The 21,092-nt window shown below is 43.3% G+C and overlaps 1 protein-coding gene across 1 annotated transcript in view; it reads right to left on the bottom strand.

Moving 5' to 3' along the window:
• Positions 1-3,798: 3,798 nt before the first annotated feature.
• Positions 3,799-21,092, bottom strand: part of LOC124788824 (protein FAM117B-like) — a 39,830-nt gene continuing 22,536 nt past the window's right edge. The window contains exon 2 of the mRNA XM_047256105.1: positions 3,799-4,086. Within this exon, the coding sequence (XP_047112061.1) occupies positions 3,799-4,086 (288 nt within the window). The remainder of the gene's footprint in view (positions 4,087-21,092) is intronic.

Genomic DNA, 21,092 nt, shown 5'->3' on the forward strand with positions numbered 1-21,092 from the left:
ATCGACCACTTGTTGTACGGGGCGAACACATGTTTGGATAACATGATGATCATTCGGACTTCCGTATGGACAAAGTCTGTGGAAAAATTCGTTACTATTCTTCTTCGCCAGTTTCGTAGTTTCAACACGTATGTTCCAATTAAACTATAGCAAGAGTGCGTTTGTTACCTGCGGAGTTAAACTTATGTGAATTCTCACGACAAATTGTTTTTCCCAGAATGTATAGCGAGCTTCTCTTCTGGTTTCATTTTGTTTCCGTCATCAGTCCGCCAGTTTCTGCATTACACCTCTTGTTATTAGCGATGGTAATGCAACTTCCTTAGTATATCGGTGTCAGCTAGATAGTGCGAAATAAAACAGCATGCTACCGACTAATGTATTGGGAGAACTCACCGGAGAGCGAACTTGAAAATATCCTGTGTAACTGCGCGTATTGAAGAGATCGTACTAATGACTCATTTCGAATGCCTTGACTACTGAGAAAGCATAATAGCTGCAGACTGCAACAGTTCTTTTTATTTGGTAACGTAGAATGCCGTCAATGCCGTATTCGTCATACTAAATAACTAGAAGAGTAAGTTCCTCGGACTGTAAATACGTAAAGGCTTAAAGCTGTATGCCGAATTGTGCTTATAACATGCAACTCTTCCTTTCGCTAGCAAAGGTCTTACCAACTAAGTGATTGAGTACGCCTCTCAGTCTCGCACAATTCTCTTGTGCTCTTTCAGTCCTCCAGGAAACTCTCACACATACGTTACTCACTAGCAGTCGTGGGAGGAAGTGTATAGTACGAAAGATTTTAGTCGGAGCCTGAGCGGTGTCTAGATGGCCTACTCGATAAGGGAATTATCTATGAAAGGCATCAGACTGTCGTTTTTCAATCAGTCATGGGGCTCGTTAGAGCAAACACGCCGCTACAGTGGGAAAGATGCTTTCATTCCCGTAGCTTATTTATCTGCTGTTGTATATACTCGGAAAAATCTACGAGCTTCTTCACTTACAACCGAAAAATTCTTAATGTAAATCGTTCTCTCTCTCTTCACATCCCTTTATGAGTGCATTAAACAACAGAGATTTACATCACACGTTAATGATCTCCAAATCCTGCTTTGCTCGCCTACTTCAAAATCAGTGTTTTGCCTTTGTCTGTGATGTGTCCAGCTGCGGCGTTGCGAGGCAAGTGTTCGTCACCTGGGCTTACCAGTGGAGCACTAGAGGACCCGAGCAAATACGGAAAAAAGTGGCTCTAAACAAAAAGAATGACCTCAAGAAGAGGAGCAGAAACAAGCATCCCAAGAGAGTCTTCCTTTTTAATTTCAAATTTAGAAATATTCCCTCGGCAGACGTCGCACTATGAACCTGATGAAAATCTTTTTTCATCAGACTGAATTAAAACGTTCCAAAACATTCTGAGAGTCTCACATAAAGTATATACAGTTTCGAAACGAGGTATTTTCGGTATCGGGTTGTACACTGCGTGGTTAATTCAGCTGCTCCCAGTGCACTCACGAAGTTCAATCTATACATCCAAGAAACAATGACGGAAATAAAAAGGGGGGATGGAAATTTAGGGGGAAGTTTCGCTGATGACAGTGCTATCGTGAGTAAAGGTGACGAAGGATGTGTTGAATGGAATGAAAAGTGTAATGAGTACAGAATATGGACTGGGAGTAAATAGAATAAAAAATGAGAAGTAGCAGAAATGAGAACAGTGGGAAACTCAACATCAAAATTGGGGATTACGAAGTAGACGAAATTAAAGAATTCTGCGACCTAGGCAACAAGATAACCCATACTGGACGAAGCAGGAAGGATATAAAAAGATTAGGACTGGCAAGGATGGTATTGCTGACCAAGAGAAGTCTGTTAGTATCAAACAAAGGCCTTAATTTGAGAAAGAGATTTCCAAGAATGTACGTTTGGAGCAAAGCATTGTATGGTGGTGAGACATGGACTGTGAGAAAACCGAAAAAAAAAAAAGAATTCAAGCATTTGAGATGTGGTGCTATAGATGAATGTTGAAAATTAGGTGGACTGATAAGATAAGGAATAAGGAATAGGAGTGGACCCAAAATTGAATCTTGTGTGACTCCTTTTGAGATTTCTCCCCAGTCACTAAAATTTTCTTTCCCTCCAACATTGTTTCAAATAGTACAACCTTTTGCAGTCTGTTTGTTAAGTACGATTCAGATCAGCCCTGTGTAGAGCCATCAGTTCCATAAAACATGAGTTTTTTCTAAGGAAGTTTGCGGTTATACATCAACAACTCGGGCAATTTACAGTGGTGTCATGGAGAAACCCAAATACAATAGTTCCTGTCACCACATCTTATTGCGCTGATTCGAGGCAGCCATCTGAGACTTACACACCACTCGCTGTTACGATTTATGTCAGCAGTGGAGATCACATGACCGCCTGGCATTTGTTCTACGACATCTGCAGTGCGCCAAAGCGACCAGTAGCCTCTTTAAAGGTGGCAACTAGTAGAGAGTGAGAAGTCTGGAAAATTTCCATGAAAGAATGGTTCTTCCTGCGCCTTAATGTTTCGCAAGCTTGATTATTCCAAGGATCGTACGAAGGATTTCAGCAGTGTACAGCGTACAGTCCATTGTTGACAACCGTTTGAACTGGTCAGTGTGTCGACTGGGATTGAAAATGGAAAAAACAGAGTTTCGTGCTGTTATTAAACATTTTCATCTCAAGGGCTGGAGTGCTGTACACATAAAATAAGAATTGGGTGAAGTTCAAGAGGACTTTGCACTATCATTGGAGACCATTTCCTTTTGGCTTAATGCATTAAAACTTGGTGGGCAAGCACCGAAGGTGGAGTGCGCTCCGATCGTCCAGTTGAGGTCACTACAATGGAAACCACTGACAAAATCCGTGATACAGTAATGCAAGACCGCCGAATAAAAATTCGTGAGGTTGCGTGGACTGTAGGCATCTCAACAGAGCGTGTGCATAGCGTCCTCCACGGATCACTGGCTATGAGGAAGCCGTGTGTGCGGTGGGTGCCGCGATTGCTCACAGTCGATCAAAACGCATCCGGCACATTTCTACACAATGTCTGGCGATTTTTAATAGCAATCTGCAATACTTTTTGCGCCTATTTGTGACTGTTGAAGAAACTTGGATCTATCGGTAGACACCAGAGTTAAAACGGCAGTCAAAACGATGAACAAAGGCTAGTGGAAGTGCACCGAAAAAGGCAAAGACCCTTTGGTCAGCTGGTAAGGTGACAGGCATTTCTCTTTTTTTTTTTTTTTTAATTTTGTATTCCCAGGGAATAATTCCCAGAGGTTATTTGCAAAACGGCAGAACCATAACTGGACCCCATTATGCTTCATTGTTGAATAGTTTGAAACCTGCGTTGACTGAAGAAAAACCGAAGTTGACACGCTAGAAAGTGCTCTTTCACCAGGATAATGCACCATCGCGCACATCAGCGGTAACAATGGCGAAAGCACGTGGATTGGGCTTTTAACTGGGTCCTCATCCATCCTATTCACGAAACTTAGTCACAAGTGACTTCTTATTGTCCTTTACTTGAAACTTTTTCTTGATGGGAAGAATTTTAATCAAATGAGGAAATGACAGTTGCAATCAACGAGTATTGTGCAGAGTTTGACAGAACGTATTTTTGCGATGGGATGAAGAAGCTGGAGGAATGTTGGACCAGATGTATATCCCTCAAAGGAGTTGTTTACGAAATAAACTTTTCTGTCTTGCTTTTTTATCAGTATTAAACAACCCTCGTATTTTGTCCGGTGATTTGATTATCGATTTCGCGTTCCTCCATTATGGTGATCGTGAGAAGGGTGGACTTGGGCTGCGAGGTGCAGTGGGCCGTGTCCCGTGCTTGCCAGCCTTAACATTTAACACGTTGGCACGCTCGTTTGGGGCAGCTGCGGCGGTCGCGGGGTCGGCGGAGGCGGAGGCCGTGACCCGGTGGCGGGCCGCGGCGCATGCGCGCTGGCGCGGGCGTGACCTCCGGCGTGCGCGCACGCACGGCCCGCCGCCCACGCCTCCCCCGCCGGTACCCTGCTCCCCTGTCCCGCCGCCCCCCTCGCCGGTGCCTTTTTGTTGCTGCCGCGGCAGATATGCGCGGCAGCCTCACCGGCGGATACCACGCGCGCCGCAGCTTCCCTCGCCAGCTGCCGGCTGCCCGTCTCGTCCCATCGTACCGCCGCGCTGCCGGCTAATGGATTTTCGATAATTTGGAATACCGGCCGGCCCTCGCCTACAGCGCCAACAAGAAAATTGAAAGCGGTCGTCTGGCGGGCAAACCGCCTGAGCCCCAGTGTCGGTCTAATATCTGTGGCCGCCGCGACACTTCCCGGCGACGAGGTAGCCAATCAAAGGCAACCGCTCGGCGCGAGTAATTACTGCCAGCGAATTAATGACCTGATGGCTTCTCTGACAGCAACAACCGCGCTGTAGTAAGTGGCCAGTGGAAGGCGCGAGGACGACACAGATTCTCTCTCTCTCTCTCTCTCTATCTCTTGCTGCCATGTCCCCCTTCCACCGGGCACAATTCACTGCCAGCTCGCTTTCTATCAGTCCTTTATCGTCTGGCAGAGAGTAGCGTCGTTACGCAAGAAGCTTACATTTCGACTGACCTTCTCCTTTCTTAATAAGAACTCTCGTTTATTTATTTTACCGAATTCATTTACTGTTATAAAAGCCACTTGCGAACTGTGTAACTACCGTGTCATTTTTATCTTCACAAACGGAAAATTAATAGCGACACCTACATCTACAATTACAAGCCACCTTAGAGTGTGTTTCGAAGGATATTTCTTGCACCACGATCAAGTACCACAACTAAGCACTGAGTAAATCCCAGGAAACTTTAGCACTAACATAGGATGATATGATATAAAAAGAAAAAAAAATGTCCGTTTCCGCGCGGCTTTGCTCGCGTACGTCCAAATATACTGATCTCCTTCTACTCCTTCATTGTGTCCCTATCTTCCTTCTCCTCTCCATGTACAGCTCCAACTCCCCCTCTCTCTACTTCTTCTCTCACCTGCCTCTTGCCCCATCTCTCTTTCACTCTTGTCCTGCTCCCCTCTCCCTATCCATCTCCTATTCCCTATCAACCTCTTGCTCCCTATTTATCTCCTGCTCCCTGCTCACTATACATCTCCTCCTCACCCCTCTCCTTATTCTTATCCTCCTGTTCCCCCGCCCCCCTCTCTCCCCATCCTCTCCCCCATCATCTTAACCTTCCCCCAGCTGCCCATCTCCCCTGCAGACCAGCTCGAAAAAGCAGACCAGTGCTACTCTCACAACACACCAGTTGTGCGCGCGGCAGCTTACAAGTCTGCAGTTTGGAAACAATTCTTTTTTCCTCTGACTAATAGGTTACGCTGCCAGTGAAGCAGGTTTATAAAGTAGGTGCTACTCCAAAACAACACATTTATCTGTCAGGTCAGGTTTGGTTGAAATCGATCCAGAGACTTGAATGGAGATGTCAGACTTCACTTAGAAATGCGGGCAACTGCCTTACCACAGTGGCAACACCGGTTCCCGTCACATGACTGCTGGGCTTCGCTAACACATGGATGGGTCATCGTCCGGGTCTGCCGAGTGCTGTTGGCAAGTGGAATGCACTCAGCCATTGGGAGGCCAATTGAGGAGCTACTCCACTGAGAAGTAGTGGAAACTGTCACAAAAACTAACAACGACCGAGAAAGCGGTGTGTTGACCACATGCCTCTGCGTATCCGCATCCCGTGACGCCTAAGGACTGAGGACGACACGGCGGCGGTCGGCACAGTTGGGTCTTGAAGGCCTCTTCGGAAGGTGTTTATTTATTTACTTGGGAATGTGAAGTCCAAGTAACACTTCACATATGGTTCGGAATATTATCACTGGTGGTGAACCTGTTTATTGTTGCGATCCTGAGAAGAAAAGTCAATCAGCTCAGCGGGTCTTTCGAACTGAACTTAAGCCTGCAAAAGTCCCACAAATGCACAGTGTTGGTAAGAAGGTAATTGCTAGTTTTAAGCGTTCCGCACCTCAGTCGATAAAAATGGCATCCTTGTAGGATGACTTTGTTGTACGTCTGTCTGCCCAGCTATTAAAATTTTCTCTCAGGAATGGGTACAGGTGCCAAATTTCTTTATGTCACTGAGGTTTACGGTGCCTCGGCACTGGTTAACATTTAAGCTTCTAAGTCAATGCAGCGAAAAGTATGTCACAAACTCAATCATCAAATCCTACAGGCCACTTCCCATTGACCTAGAATGATAAAATTTGACAAGAAGCAATATTTCACAGTACAAGCAAAGGAAAAGAAATCCGAAAGAAGTCGGTTTTTAATTACATCACACTCAAAAATTTATTGCTTTTTGTTTTCCGTCTCATAAGACCCCTTTTTCTCAGGAAAATTTGAAATTTATGGCAGGTACTAAGGTCTAATGTCCCTTGAGGGTGTAAAAAGCTTTTAAGTCAATGAAGTCAGGACATACATCCATATATGCCACATATTTTGATACTCCCAAACTCTCAAGAAAACCTATAGATAAACGATTTTTGTAGATTTGAAGAAGACAGATATCCATCACCCGAAAATGTAGGGACTAATTTTATTACACTACCATTTTCGGTGCCTCACTGGCGCCATCATCAGGCTCCTATACACGAAACGAGATAACCCAACCAGTTGTTTGTGCTTGCCAAACGAACCACTAGCTATATCAAACTTGTTTCAGTAGATATCTTAACAGTAGGTGTGGAGCACTTCACATATCCAACGATCACACTTCCTTTCTATTTGTCCTGCTATGATTATTGACGATATAGCATTACAATGAATGTTTTTTTTATCAAAAATTGTATATATTGTTATCCTGGCGGAAGACGTAGCGAAATGTGTACAGCTTTATCTCTCACAATATTATCGTTACTTGTACTTTTTCTCTAAAAACTGCAAGGCAATCTAGAGAAATATTACTATCATTATCATAAATTCTGATGTATAGCCGTATAACTTGTATTATGAAAGCCGTTACTCCGACAAGCTAGTATTCTCGTAGAGAAAAAAAAGAAAAAATAAACTTTATTACTCTTCCTATGAAGCATGAAAAATCAGTTCTGTAATATCCGTATGCGATTTTTAAAAATATTCTCTAACGTCTCCCAACAGTTATACTGCAATGCTCCTGCACGTAACAACTTAACTCGTCCTGCCCGCTGCAACTGCATAAATTTATTGTGTTCAGGAATGTGCTGAAATAATTCAAAATAAATGCTGCGATCCACGCAGAATGCAATGCATGGTCAGAGCTACTGATGCGACTATTGCTTTGTTTTATTTTTAAAGAAATGAAATGATCACGAGGGATTTAGTCAACAAGCCTTAAGCAACGTAAAAACTGAAAGGGATCAATAAAAACTTTTAATTTACTATATTGTGAAAACTGAAGATTTGTACACTGACAAACCTTACTCAGACTTTCTTTTCCATGGACAGTTTGATTAGCAAAAATTATAATTATTGCACAATGTCTATAATCAGTAATCACGTATCTGATCACAACAAAAGTATGAATATTACTTTCAGTGTATGCGTACACAAATCTGATAAAATCCGTCCAGTACACAAGCAAGCAACAACTAAATGCAGCAAGAAAAGCAAATTACCATTAATCCTTGAATAACACCAAAATCTTCTTTGGCGCTACTACTTTGGTCAGGACAGGCTGCGACTTCTCCTAATAGATTAGAAAGAGGTAATGTGTAAAGCGAGAAATGCAATCCCTCTATGTAAAAGAGGTTTTACTTTTACGTAACTGAGTCGTAGAGAAAACCATAATTCTATTGCCAACATCTGACAGTTTCGCTGTGAGTGGGGGTATCGTTGCCGTGGAGCAAGACCAAAGCAGAGCTCTTCCCCAGCTTAATGAGCCACATACCTCCTACTCCGCATAATCACTGCATAATGCATGGCGACCACTTGTTGCGTACCAACTCGAGTGAAACAACCACAAATCATATTGGAGGGAGAGTGGGTATCGTTTACAATTAAAAAAGGGAGCAGGGAGAGAGAGGGGCAAATAAAATAAAAGAAAGAAACGTATTGTAATTTTTGCGCTTTATGGTCGGCATGATAAATCAGCATGCTTAATTCAGTGAATGCTGTACAAGAGTCAAGATTTTTCTTCGGTCTTGTTACAAATTGCAAATACTCTTAATTAATTGATCCTCTTCTTACATCGTTTTACGAACACTAAATTTCTTTTTAAAAAAAGGCAAAAGACACACACTGAGAATCCTATCAAAACCAGTATACACAAATTATATAGTGCTATACTAAAAGTAATTACATTTCATACTGTCACGAACACGCGAAGAACTGCATAAAATGACTCGCTCACTATTTCAATTTACTGAGGTGATCTCTTAGATATTTTACACCTAGCAACATTTACGGATAACAAATGCCAAACCGAGACTGAAGCCGGCCGGAGTGGCCGTGCGGTTCTAGGCGCTACAGTCTGGAACTGAGCGACCGCTACGGTCGCAGGTTCGAATCCTGCCTCGGGCATGGATGTATGTGATGTCCTTAGGTTGGATAGGTTTAATTAGTTCTGAGTTCTAGGCGACTGATGACCTCAGAAGTTAAGTCGCATAGTGTTCAGAGCCATTTGAACCATTTGAACCGAGACTGAATATTCTCGGTGCACTGATGTTTTCAATCTGCGAGAGCGCGTCGTAAGTCGTGGCTATACAGCTCATCGGATAAGGTCATTATACACAGTTTTAATTCGTCAGGAAGTTCCAAACAGAGCAAACTCCGATGCAGAGTGAGACAGTCATTCTGGTATGTATTCTTTTCTTTCATCCTTTGCTCCGCTATGTTTCTCGCGTCCAGTCGGAATTATCTGGGACGATCAACATGTTTTAGAATCAGTCTGCACTTTTTATACGGGCTTCACGATTCTTTTCTTGTGATAAATATTTCTATTTGTGTGCATAATACATTGCCAAAAAAATTCTCGCTCCAGGAAAGACGATGTTGATTTTGTTCCGATGACAGCATATGCCACCTGGGGGATAGCAGATGTACTTACAATGCTTTCAGTACATAGCGTAGTGGATTAGCTACCAGAGCGCCTTCTGTGTCTACCCTTTAACAGAAAATGCTCACAGCTAAAAGTTTCAGTGTGGTTCGCACGTGTGAGGCAAGCAGGCCATCACGCGACGGAGACGCACTCGTGCTTCTGACAGGCAACTGGGAGAGTTTGAAAGGGGTCAAATTGTGGTCTTCCGAATGGCGGGATGGTCCATTAGGAGAATTGCCACACAAGTTGGACATGCTGCGTCAGTTGTGCAACGATGCTGGTTTCAGTGATTCCGTGAACTTTCTCACTCCTGTAGACGAAGTTCTGGATGTCCATGCAGCACAAACGCCCACCAGAATCGTCGCATTCTAAGGGCAGCAGTGGCAGATCGTACACCTACCACAGCACAGATACACAGATAAGAATGACTGTGAGCCTGGACGTGTGAACATGAGTGTTGCGAACCGGTTATTAGTAGTGGGAATACAGGCGCGCGCACACCTCTAGCCCGTCTTCCACTCAAGCCACAGCATCGACTGGTGTCGCCAGAGGATCTTTTCGAAGATGGAATGTCGCACAGTGGACTTCAGCGATAAAACCAGATTCTGCCTGCACGCAGGTGATGATCGTTTGCCCGCACGAGGGGGTAGACCTGGCGAGTGCTGTTTTGTAGAGCGTTGGCCCAAGACACACTGGCCCCACTTCGGGCCTCGATGTCTAGGGTGTGATAAACTACAACTCTCGTTCACGTTTGGTGTTTCTGAAGGAGACGCTAACCTACGCTCGGTACTTGCAGAATGTTGGTAGAGCAGTTCTTTTGTCGTTCTTGCAACAGGAATGCGTGATACTATCGGACAAGCAGTGACTCGTGCGAATCTTCAACCGAAAACTTCTCAGGACTACGTGAACAGGTCGATAACGTAACCCAGGATAGCATTGCCACCTGTACGATCGACTGGATGCCGGAGGCAGCGCCTGCCATGCGGCCCGTGGAGGCTACATCACGTACTGATATGGGTGTTTCAGTGTGGGTCGATACCCGGTACTTCAGAACCACTTGTGTTATTGGTCTGTGAATATAATTGTTTCATGTACTCCATATACGCTATTGCAACAATAAATCTTGAGCGAATTGGAAACCTCTAAAGCGGTGTACTATTTTTTCCTGGCAGTGTATATTCATAAAGATGGAGACATCTGAGAGACTACATGTTATCGTAATTGAATGGCTCTGTTTGACGTCTTTTCAAACTGTAATTATTAAAATTACGGATATAAGATCCGCCTATTATTCATGTCTACATATGTTTGGATCCGTGGTATGAGGTCAAAAAGAATTAAAAAAAGAAAAGCTGGGGAGAGAGAGAATCAAGCTCTCTCAACTGTTCTCGGTTATCGTCAGTGGAAACATGAATACCATCACAGTGCCGTATCCATACGGGGAACGTCGGGTAACTGAAACAAAATCTTACAATCGCCATAGAGCAGTTATCAGATTGCCACGACGAGTCTAAAGTGCTGCTAAGGCTAAAATGTGCATTTTACACCAGCTAATTCGATAAACAGCATGGAAAAACTAGTAGAAGCCAACCTCGGGGAAGATCAGTTTGGATTCCGTAGAAACACTGGAACACGTGAGGCAATACTGACCTTACGACTTATCTTAGAAGAAAGATTAAGGAAAGGCAAACCTACGTTTCTAGCATTTGTAGACTTAGAGAAAGCTTTTGACAATGTTGACTGGAATACTCTCTTTCACATTCTAAAGGTGGCAGGGGTAAAATACAGGGAGCGAAAGGCTATTTACAATTTGTACAGAAACCAGATGGCAGTTATAAGAGTCGAGGGACATGAAAGGGAAGCAGTGGTTGGGAAGGGAGTGAGACAGGGTTGTAGCCTCTCCCCGATGTTGTTCAATCTGTATATTGAGCAAGCAGTAAAGGAAACAAAAGAAAAATTCGGAGTAGGTATTAAAATTCATGGAGAAGAAATAAAAACTTTGAGGTTCGCCGATGACATTGTAATTCTGTCAGAGACAGCAAAGGACTTGGAAGAGCAGTTGAATGGAATGGACAGTGTCTTGAAAGGAGGATATAAGATGAACATCAACAAAAGCAAAACAAGGATAATGGAATGTAGTCTAATTAAGTCGGGTGATGCTGAGGGAATTAGATTAGGAAATGAGGCACTTAAAGTAGTAAAGGAGTTTTGCTATTTGGGGGGCAAAATAACTGATGATGGTCGATGTAGAGAGGATATAAAATGCAGGCTGGCAATGGCAAGGAAAGCGTTTCTGAAGAAGAGAAATTTGTTAACATCCAGTATTGATTTAAGTGTCAGGAAGTCGTTTCTGAAAGTATTTGTATGGAGTGTAGCCATGTATGGAAGTGAAACATGGACGATAAATAGTTTGGACAAGAAGAGAATAGAAGCTTTTGAAATGTGGTGCTACAGAAGAATGCTGAAGATTAGATGGGTAGATCACATAACTAATGAGGAAGTATTGAATAGGATTGGGGAGAAGAGAAGTTTGTGGCACAATTTGACCAGAAGAAGGGATCGGTTGGTAGGACATGTTCTGAGGCATCAAGGGATCACCAATTTAGTATTGGAGTGCAGCGTGGAGGGTAAAAATCGTAGAGGGAGACCAAGAGATGAATACACTAAGCAGATTCAGAAGGATGTAGGTTGCAGTAGGTACTGGGAGATGAAAAAGCTTGCACAGGATAGAGTAGCATGGAGGGCTGCATCAAACCAGTCTCAGGACTGAAGACCACAACAACAACAACAATTCGATAAGAAAGACGCCACAACCGTTAGCTGCAGTGTTATTTTGCATGAAACATCTTGGAAGTATGCTAGACAAATCTTTAACCATTATCAATATTTCACTTGACACGATGATTGGGAAAGTGTATCTACATACTATAGTTCTGCGACTGTGCAGATGGAGGAAATGCTGTTTATTTCACTTCTTTACGTCTACATTTCCGAAGTGAGTCTTTTTTTCAGCATGGGGAAGACGCAGAAAATTATTCTGTGCTAAACATAGTTTTCACGATATTAAATTCTACAAAATTTAGTTCTGAAATTAGGAAATTGACCTAGATAAAGTATAAACGCTTTTCTTTACTTCTCAAATGGGCCAGTTTCAGCTCCTTATTCGTTGTTCTTTTCAAAAAAAAAAAAAAAAAAAAAAAAAAAAAAAAAAAAAAAAAAAAAAAAAAAAATGGTTCAAATGGCTCTGAGCGCTATGGGACTTAACATCTGAGGTCATCAGTCCCCTAGAACTTAGAACTACTTAAACCTAACTAACCTAAGGACATCACACACATCCATGCCCGAGGCAGGATTCGAACCTGCGACCGTAGCGGTCACGCTGTTCCAGACTGAATCGCCTAGAACCGCTCGGCCACACCGGCCAGCGTTGTTCTTTTCTTCCAGCGCTCTTTCATCTGTTCGCAGTGTTCTTTCTTCCTGTCTTGTGACCACTTCAAACCAATTTTTTGCTCTCTCCTACCTTAGAACCCTTCCATATTCAATACCCCGTCCGTAAACACATGTATCAGCTTTCATATTATTTTTCCTAACCCTCTTTTTTACTTTCTGGATCCAACTTGTTATTGACTTTTTATCCCACAAATATTTGAAGATCTTTTTGCTTAATGTACTGCCTAGCATTCGATATAAATGTCCAAAAAAATACCAACCTTCCTAAATATTTTGTATGTTTCGATAAAATTCATTGTTACTTCTTAAGTTTCAGCCTTCCATAGTTTTTCGAAGTCCTAATTTTTTCCTCATGATTTGCTTTTCTGAATTTCTAATTTATCTAGTTAGTTATAGACATTATGGCTTCACTACTAAGTTGTATTGCCGTATTTTTGCGTTTTTAGACAGGAATTATTATTTTCTTTTTTGTAAAGGTCCCCAGTTATACTACAGCCTTTTACAAACCATTTTATCATATTATCTCCCCAAGGTTATTAAATATTTGTTTTCAGAAATTTCAGTGGACTTTTAATGTTTGTTAAAATTTTTTTCTGCAGAAATGCTTAAGCCAGTCCTACTCGTTATTTCTTCGAAAGTATTACTTTGTATTACAGCAGATCTCACATTTTCAGAAAGTATAGCAAATCATCCGCAAATGCGATACAGTTTAATGTAATATTTTCGCTTCCTCTTCCCAGATTTTCTGAAATTTTATATTTGTTTAGACTTTCAGTTCAATTTCTTATTGTTTTTTCCAGAACACAATTAAAGTAGTTGGCATTAGACTATCACCTTGCCTTACACCTGTGCTTGTTTCGAAGGGCTAAGGTATTTCTCCCATTGATTTCACTTTAGGTACTGCGTCTGTAAGTCTTTAACGGATTTGCTAACTTAGAGTTTACACCAAATTCTCGCATTATTTTATCTATATACAGAGTGATTTTTTCCGTCGTGTACAAACCCTAGGGATGATCGATGAGAGAATACAGAACAGAGAAGATCTAATGAACTTATCTCCGGAAATGCATGGCTTCCATATCTAGAGACCATTTATTCAGTCATACGCTGTTACAGAGACTGCGGTCTAATACGCGCTGTATTATGCATCCACAGTCACAGATTGTTTCGACAATGGATTCTATGTGCCTCAACGCATGCGTGTACGCGCTGTAGCATTGTTCTGTCTCACACGTTCACGTCGGCCAGGCTGCATCCGAACTGTGTCAAACGCAGCCTGAGTAGACTGCTCCAGTGTCTCCACATCTGGAATGGGCTCTGCGTGTACGAAACTTTTGAGATAAGCCCATAATCGGAAATCGCACGGGTTGAGATACGATGAACGAGCAAGTCATGAACGAGTAGGCTATACAATTGGACCCCATCGTCCGATCCATCGACCAGGGAAGACGCGATTGAGTTACGTCCGGACGTTAACGGTGAAGTGGGCTGGAGCACCATTATGTAGCAGCCACATAACCATTCGAATCATCAATGGCACTTCTTCCATCTGGGGAGGCAGAGTCCCCGCATGAAACGCCAATAGTTCAGGGCTGATAGGCGACGTGGAACGAAAGTTATCCCAGCCCACACATTCCGGCAGCACCGATGCTGATGATTCGCTGTCACTGTACCGTGGTGGTTCTACATACTATCCCACAGATGACTGTTATGAAAGCTGAAGATACCATTCCACGTAAAGGTGGCCTCCTTTGCGAATAGGATTGATGTCACAAATCCCGGAATCATGGTGGTAAATTCCTATGGGACCAAACTGCTGAGGTCATCGGTCCCTAGGCTTACACACTACTTAATCTAACTTAAACTGACTAATGCTAAGGACAACACAAACACTCGTGCCCGATGGAGGACTCGAACCTCCGACGGGGGGAAACCGCGCGAACCGTGTCAAGGAACCTGAGACCATGTGGCTCTGGAGTCATGGTTCTCTGCTGAAGAAATCAGTAACAAAACTGCTTCCGATGTAGAAAGTCTGTCGTTAGTAAACCCTGCACACGCTGTACGTGGTAAAGGTGTAACTGAGAAAGTTTCAAGCGGTCGGTGGCGGGCCAGCTGCCTGGTACTGAGATAGCGATCGCTTTCCACAGTGTTAATCACATTTTCCTCCGAGTCTGCCGTCCGAGCACTTAGGATCCTTCGTGATTTCCTGTTTCGTGAAAGAACCCCGACTCAAACAAACGGCGAAACGCTGTTACAAACATTGAATGCTGTGGTGTACCTCCTGATGCAACCTTGCTGCCCTCCGCCCGTTGCCATTTGCCTTCCCGTAAGTAAACACCATGTTGGCAAGCTCTCGATTCGAACACTGAATCATTGTGTACAACGCTGTATCACATCCACTAAAAGGTGAGTCAGCAAGAGAAGTGAATTGGTCACAACATTACCAGTTACAATGGCTGGTTCAAACGGCTCTGAGCACTATGGGACTTAACTTCTAAGGTCATCAGTCCCCTAGAACTTAGAACTACTTAAACCTAACTAACCTAAGGACATCACACACATCCATGCCCGAGGCAGGATTCGAACCTGCGACCGTAGCGGTCGTGCGGTTCCAGACTGTAGCGCCTTTAACCGCTCGGCCACTCCGGCCGGCTACAATGGCTGGAGAGGGAGCTAGAGTATGACGTATGACGAACAGTACCACCCTCTAGGTCTAGGAGGAAACGATGCTTACTGTAACTGCGGCTGCATGGTACAGCGCGTATTAGACCGCAATCTCTATTTCCTCACATAAGTTCATTATAATTTTCTTGTTCCGTATCCTCTCATCGATCAGTTCCTAGAGTTTGTACACGGTGGAAAAAATGTCTATATAAGCCTAGGCTTCCGCAACCTTTGTTACAATCAATGAAATAGAATCCAATTTTATCCTATCAATCAGATTCTATTCTGAATTATAGTAGTTGTTGGATTGTGTGCGCATTGTCCTTGCGTAAAGCTTTCGACGTTAGCAAACAAACACGCTGAGGAAGGCCACTTGGAGCGTCGGATGTTTTATACACTGAAAATGCTGTCACAGACCCAGAAGAGTTCTATCGACTATTTTTTCTATAGTTTCTCCGTCAACACATTCGAAAGCCTTTTTGAAATAAACACATATTATAATAATACCTTTTGAAGTCAGTAATCTGTCGTGGATGATTGACTTCCTGTTTAGCATTTGTATAAACACTTTTATTGAAATTGGTGGCTCGGGGAGGTTGGGGGGGAAGGGTCGTGACGCTTATGAAACACTTATCCCCTTGGATCCGCGTTAACAATAAAGCTACGACATTGACTGATAACCATAACTGGAAAAGCATTGTCGGATCAGTGTTCCCAAATAAAACCTATTACGATGATTTTCGGCGTAAACTATCATTACAAGACGTTGACAGTGACCATTAAGCTGTGTTTCTTTTTATGTGCAGCTTCTCGTTAAACGCCACTTGAATTGCGTGTCGGGAGTGAGATGCGCTACACTCGCACGAGAACTCAGAAGGTGTGCTGTTTGGGCGCCTACAGTAGACTGAGAAACACGTAGGCCGGCGCGGTCTCGACATTCGTCGAGAGTTCTCGAGGCGGGCTGGTTTGCGCCTCTCTTGAGACTGCGTGCTCCCATTACTTGGTTGTGCACAGCGGGGCCAGTGGAGCACGTTGCAAAGCGGGCGCTGCCGAGGACCGTGGAGGAAACAGAGGAACGCCGCACCTCGGCAAGTCCTGGAAAACGCTGCCACGCGAAATCAGACCCAGGATTTCAACTAGAGCGGAATGACGCACCTGCTTCCCAAAAGCGGACGATGCCTTCAGAATGGATCAGAGCTGTGTGGCGTTACTAAATTTGGCATCGATTAAAGAACTGATCTGAAATCCCCATTCAGTGTAGCACAAGTACTTATTCATCATATGAATTTCATCTGTGTAATGTGATGCATTTGATAGTTGCAATCGATTCCAGGTCTCTCGTCCCGAAGTTCACTCGCACTGTCAGGGTTTGCAACTATGTGCAATGTAAATATTGATAGACAACACATGCCTTTAGAGCTCAACATTTATTCTGTAAACAACTGGTAGACGTCGCTCATGATTGACATTGGTTATTTTTATGCTCTGTTGGCAACCTATCACAGCCGCGCGGGATTAGCCGAGCGGTCTAAGGGTGCTGCAGTCATGGACTCTGCGGCTGATCTCGGCGGAGGTTCGAGTCTTCCCTCGGGAATAAGTGTGTGTGTTTGTCCCTAGGATAATTTAGGCTAAGTAGTGTGTAAGCTTAGGGACTGATTACCTTAGCAGTTAAGACCCATAAGATTTCACACACATTTGAGCTACTATTTTGAACAACCTATTACAACATTAACTCACTCTCAAGTCACACTGAGCGTTTACCCAAAATATAGTTAAAGACACCCCTGTGCTCACCAATTAGTTATATAATTGCAGTACACGTACAGTCCCCAACAGCAAAAGCAAGAGTTCGAATCATCAGTACAACCGAACAGACCCTGGCTAAGTGTCCCTTACGTGAAGCAATACACGTACCCATTGTGAGGTGAAACACTCATAATATTTTTGCTACAGTATATTATTTGGGTCAAAGGGTCTCCCATGATATGACATATCGATATTTTCAAAATCTAGAGGTTCTGCACTTTCATTGGCTCAATGACATTGCGTTGCAATTTCTGTGCTTTCTAATATTTTTTGAATTCGTGTGACCTTTAAGTGACATAAGCCGGAGCCTTGACCTCTCATTTTTAATTCATTTCTTCATGTCGACATAAAAGTTTTCTGGGTACGGTACCGCGTCATAATGTATAAAAGTAGTGATGCTGGAGAAAAACCAACGTTTCGGCCACGGTTGCAGCGGCCTTCTTCTGGGTATACTGGTGAGTTCTAGCTATGCAGTGTCTCTTTTAATAACCTTTTAAAATAAAGTTCTTTCTCCTTCTTCTTTAAGTGACCAGTGAAACGAAGTTTTTTTTTTAAATTATGACGTAATGGCGCGCGCAGTGAACAGCAGCAACAAAATATAAGGGACACTGCATAGCTAGAGCGCACCTGTACACCCAGAAGAAGGCCGCTGCAACCGTGGCGGAGAAGTAGGTTTTTTTCCAGCAGCAGTAGTTTTATACATTATGACGCGATACAATACGCAGAAAACTTTTATGTCTACTGACTCTGGCCGCGGAACCATACGCAATTATATCATTTCTTCATGTTGCTATGCTAATTTGGGAACTAACTGAATAGTGTTTGTGATATTAAACTGATTGGTGGAGCTCAATGAATGATTAGGCGGTCCATCGTCTGGTTCGGCACTGACAAGGGTAAGGTCTCAGACGCGGCCAACCTATTAGGCTCATACATTGACGGAAAAAAAGTCGCAACACCGAAAGAATAATTAATGTAAAGTAATGAAATTTCGCGAATATCTTTGTCTGAGTAATATATTTAAGTGATTAATATTGCAAGATCACAGCGCGAGATAAGCCATTGTAAATGTGGAATGTTGGTACACTAATAACCGGTGTAACCGCGAGAATATTGAGTGCAAGCATGCAAACGTGCATGCATTGTGTTGTGCAGGTGTCGGATGTCAGTTTGCGGGATGGAGTCCCATGACTGTTGCACTTGGTCGGTGAATACAGGGACGGTTAATGCTGGTTGTGGAAGACGTTGGAATTGTTCTCTGATGATGCCCCACATGTGCTCGACTGGAGATAGATATGGTGATGGAGCAGGCCAAGCAACATGTCGACACTCTGTAGGGCATAATTGGGTTATAATAGCAGCATGTGGGCGAGCGTTGCCCTGTTGGAAAACACCCCTTGGAATGCTGTTCATGAATGGCAGCACAGTAGGTCCAGTCACCAGATTTCCGTACAAATTTACAGTCACGGTGCACTGGATGACCACGAGAGTGCTCTTGCTGTCCTATGACATTGCATCCCAGACCATAATTCCAGATGTAGGTCCAGTGTGTCTTGTGCGCAGACAAATTGGATACTGGCCCTCAACTGGGGCCTCCTCCTAACCAACAAATCGCTATAACTAAGCACGGAGGTAGAACCAGCCTTCATCAGAAAGCACAACAGACCTCCACCCTGCCCTCCAGTGAACTCTCGCTTGACACCACTGAAGTGGGCGTCTGTGTCGGAGCTACTCTTGAAGTAACCGATTTGTAACAGTTAGTTGTGTCACTGTAATGCCAACTCCTGCTGCAGATGCTGTACGATGCGTGGGCCTTACGCCGGTAATCCACCCGATAATACACATGACCGTCTGGAGCCCGGTCATCTTGGGGTCGTACACTCTCGTGACCACCGCTGCCAGCAGTATTGTACAGTCGTTACATTCCTGCCAAGTCTTTCTGCAGTATCGCAGAAGGAACATCCAGCTTCTCGTAGCCCACTACACGACCTTACTCAAACGCAATGAGGTGTTTATAATGGCATCTTTGTCGCCTTAATGACGTTCTTGACTAACATCAACTCAGCACGACCAGTCTCAAACTAACGCTCACGATCGTTACAGCGCGTATTTAACAAGAAACCTGACTTGCATCCTCATAGTGGCGCTGCTAGCGGCACTCTTACGCTAGTGGTGCGAAATCTGAGTAAACATCATCTTTCAGATGTAGAAACACGCTTACCAACTTTCGTTTGTGTCGCGCAACTAGTTCTTGGTGTTGCGGTCTCTTTTCCGTCAGTGTATTTCACGTGTAACTTGTGTACGCTTTAAAGTGAAAAACTAGAATATTTTGGGTCAACAACCCCCTCTTTTTGAGAAAGTTACCTTTAAATGTAATGACTGCCAGTCGCCTCAGAACTGACGGAATAGATAGATAATTGAAAACTAAGCATATTTTATCAACATCTATAGAGTCCCCAAACGCATATTTTCCTAGACATCGAGGAAACAAACTTTTTCAACTGCCGCTTATGAACCCATCAGGTAAAAGTTGTTCAAAAAAAATGCTACTGGTGCAGCGACCAAGGCATCTGCCTGCGCAGCGGAGAAACCAGTGTTCGATTCCCAGTTGCATTGTGCAGTTTTTTTTATATGCATCTTTTCCATTTCGAATTTGATAGGCGTAGGAGGGTTAATGGTTCAAATGGCTCTGAGCACTATGGGACTTAACATCTGAGGTCATCAGTCCCCTAGAACGTAGAACTACTTAAACCTAACTAACCTAAGGACATCACACACATCCATGCCCGAGGCAGGATTCGAACCTGTGACCGTAGGAGTCTCGCGGTTCTGGACTGAAGCGCCTAGAACCGCACGGCCACCGCGGCCGGCGTAGGAGGGTTAATAAGCTAAGTAAAGCAATGGGCAATAATAACAAGGTAGACAAATTTCTCAAACGACATGGATTAGTGAAGTATTAAAAATTTAATCCTGGTCGCTTTCACTCCGTTACATGCCCTCAGTTTCCTTCGAACAGCCAGATGGATGGTACTTGTCTTACAAACATTCGAATTAAATGTACTTTTGGCGTCAAGAACATCTAACGAATGCAATCTTCGCGTAACTGCATCGTTCCTTCCGAAATTTCAGAGAAAAACAAACTTGGTTTGCACTTAAAAATATTTCTTTTTCGGGAGTTAATTTTGATGCATACCACGCATACGATAATACTGTCTGAAAAATCAGTCCTGAAAGTTGTAGTTACGCTGTGAACCGTTATTGCATACGCTCGGTTGTGGAATTCTCGCTGGGTTTTCAGAAGCAGACTGTAATTTTGAAGCTTGGCAAAAAAAAAAAAAAAAAAAAAAAAAAAAAAAAAAAAAAAAAAAAAAAAAAAACACACATGGCTCGCACACAGGTATGCAGTTGGGTGGTATTGCTTTTTTGGTGCAACTCGGTTGACCCTCGCCACGTATGAAAGAGATAGCACATGTGACGATGTTAGTTCGTCCATCCCAGGAATTCAGTATCAGTCAGAACTTGTCAGCAACGTATGGTTTTCAAATGTCTTCAAGATATGCTTTGTACATTGCAGTCTTCTACTTCCCGGAATTGGAGGAAGTAAAGTAAACATTTTTCATCGAGTTGGTTAAACAACTGACAGCTTCTGTACCAAATTAATCATTAACTTCGTATAAGCACGAGAAAACTTTAGGCAACAATTTTCCAGACCCTGTGAAGGAATGTAGCAGTGTCCACAAATGCTTTATTTTATGTACACTATCACCTACGACAAGGGCTAATTTTAATTCCTTTAGGCGATACCGTGCACCGAATGCTCATTTTCACAGCAATCTTTCTCGGAATTGTTTTCATACATCGAGAGTTAAAATTTTATTTAATTACTAATCCATGTCGTTTCAGACGTTTATTTGGGTACTTTGTTATTCTTCCTTATCGATTTACTTACCTTAGTAACTCTCTTTTCCCTACCAGTTTCCACGCGGAAAAAAATGAAAATAACAACACAGAGTGCAGCTGGGAATCGAACACAGGTTCTCTGATTCCTAGCCAGATGCCTTGGTCGCTACGACAGCGGCGACTTCCATTTAACAGCACGTAC

This window comes from Schistocerca piceifrons, chromosome 3, assembly GCF_021461385.2.
Source record: "Schistocerca piceifrons isolate TAMUIC-IGC-003096 chromosome 3, iqSchPice1.1, whole genome shotgun sequence".
NCBI lineage: Eukaryota > Metazoa > Arthropoda > Insecta > Orthoptera > Acrididae > Schistocerca > Schistocerca piceifrons.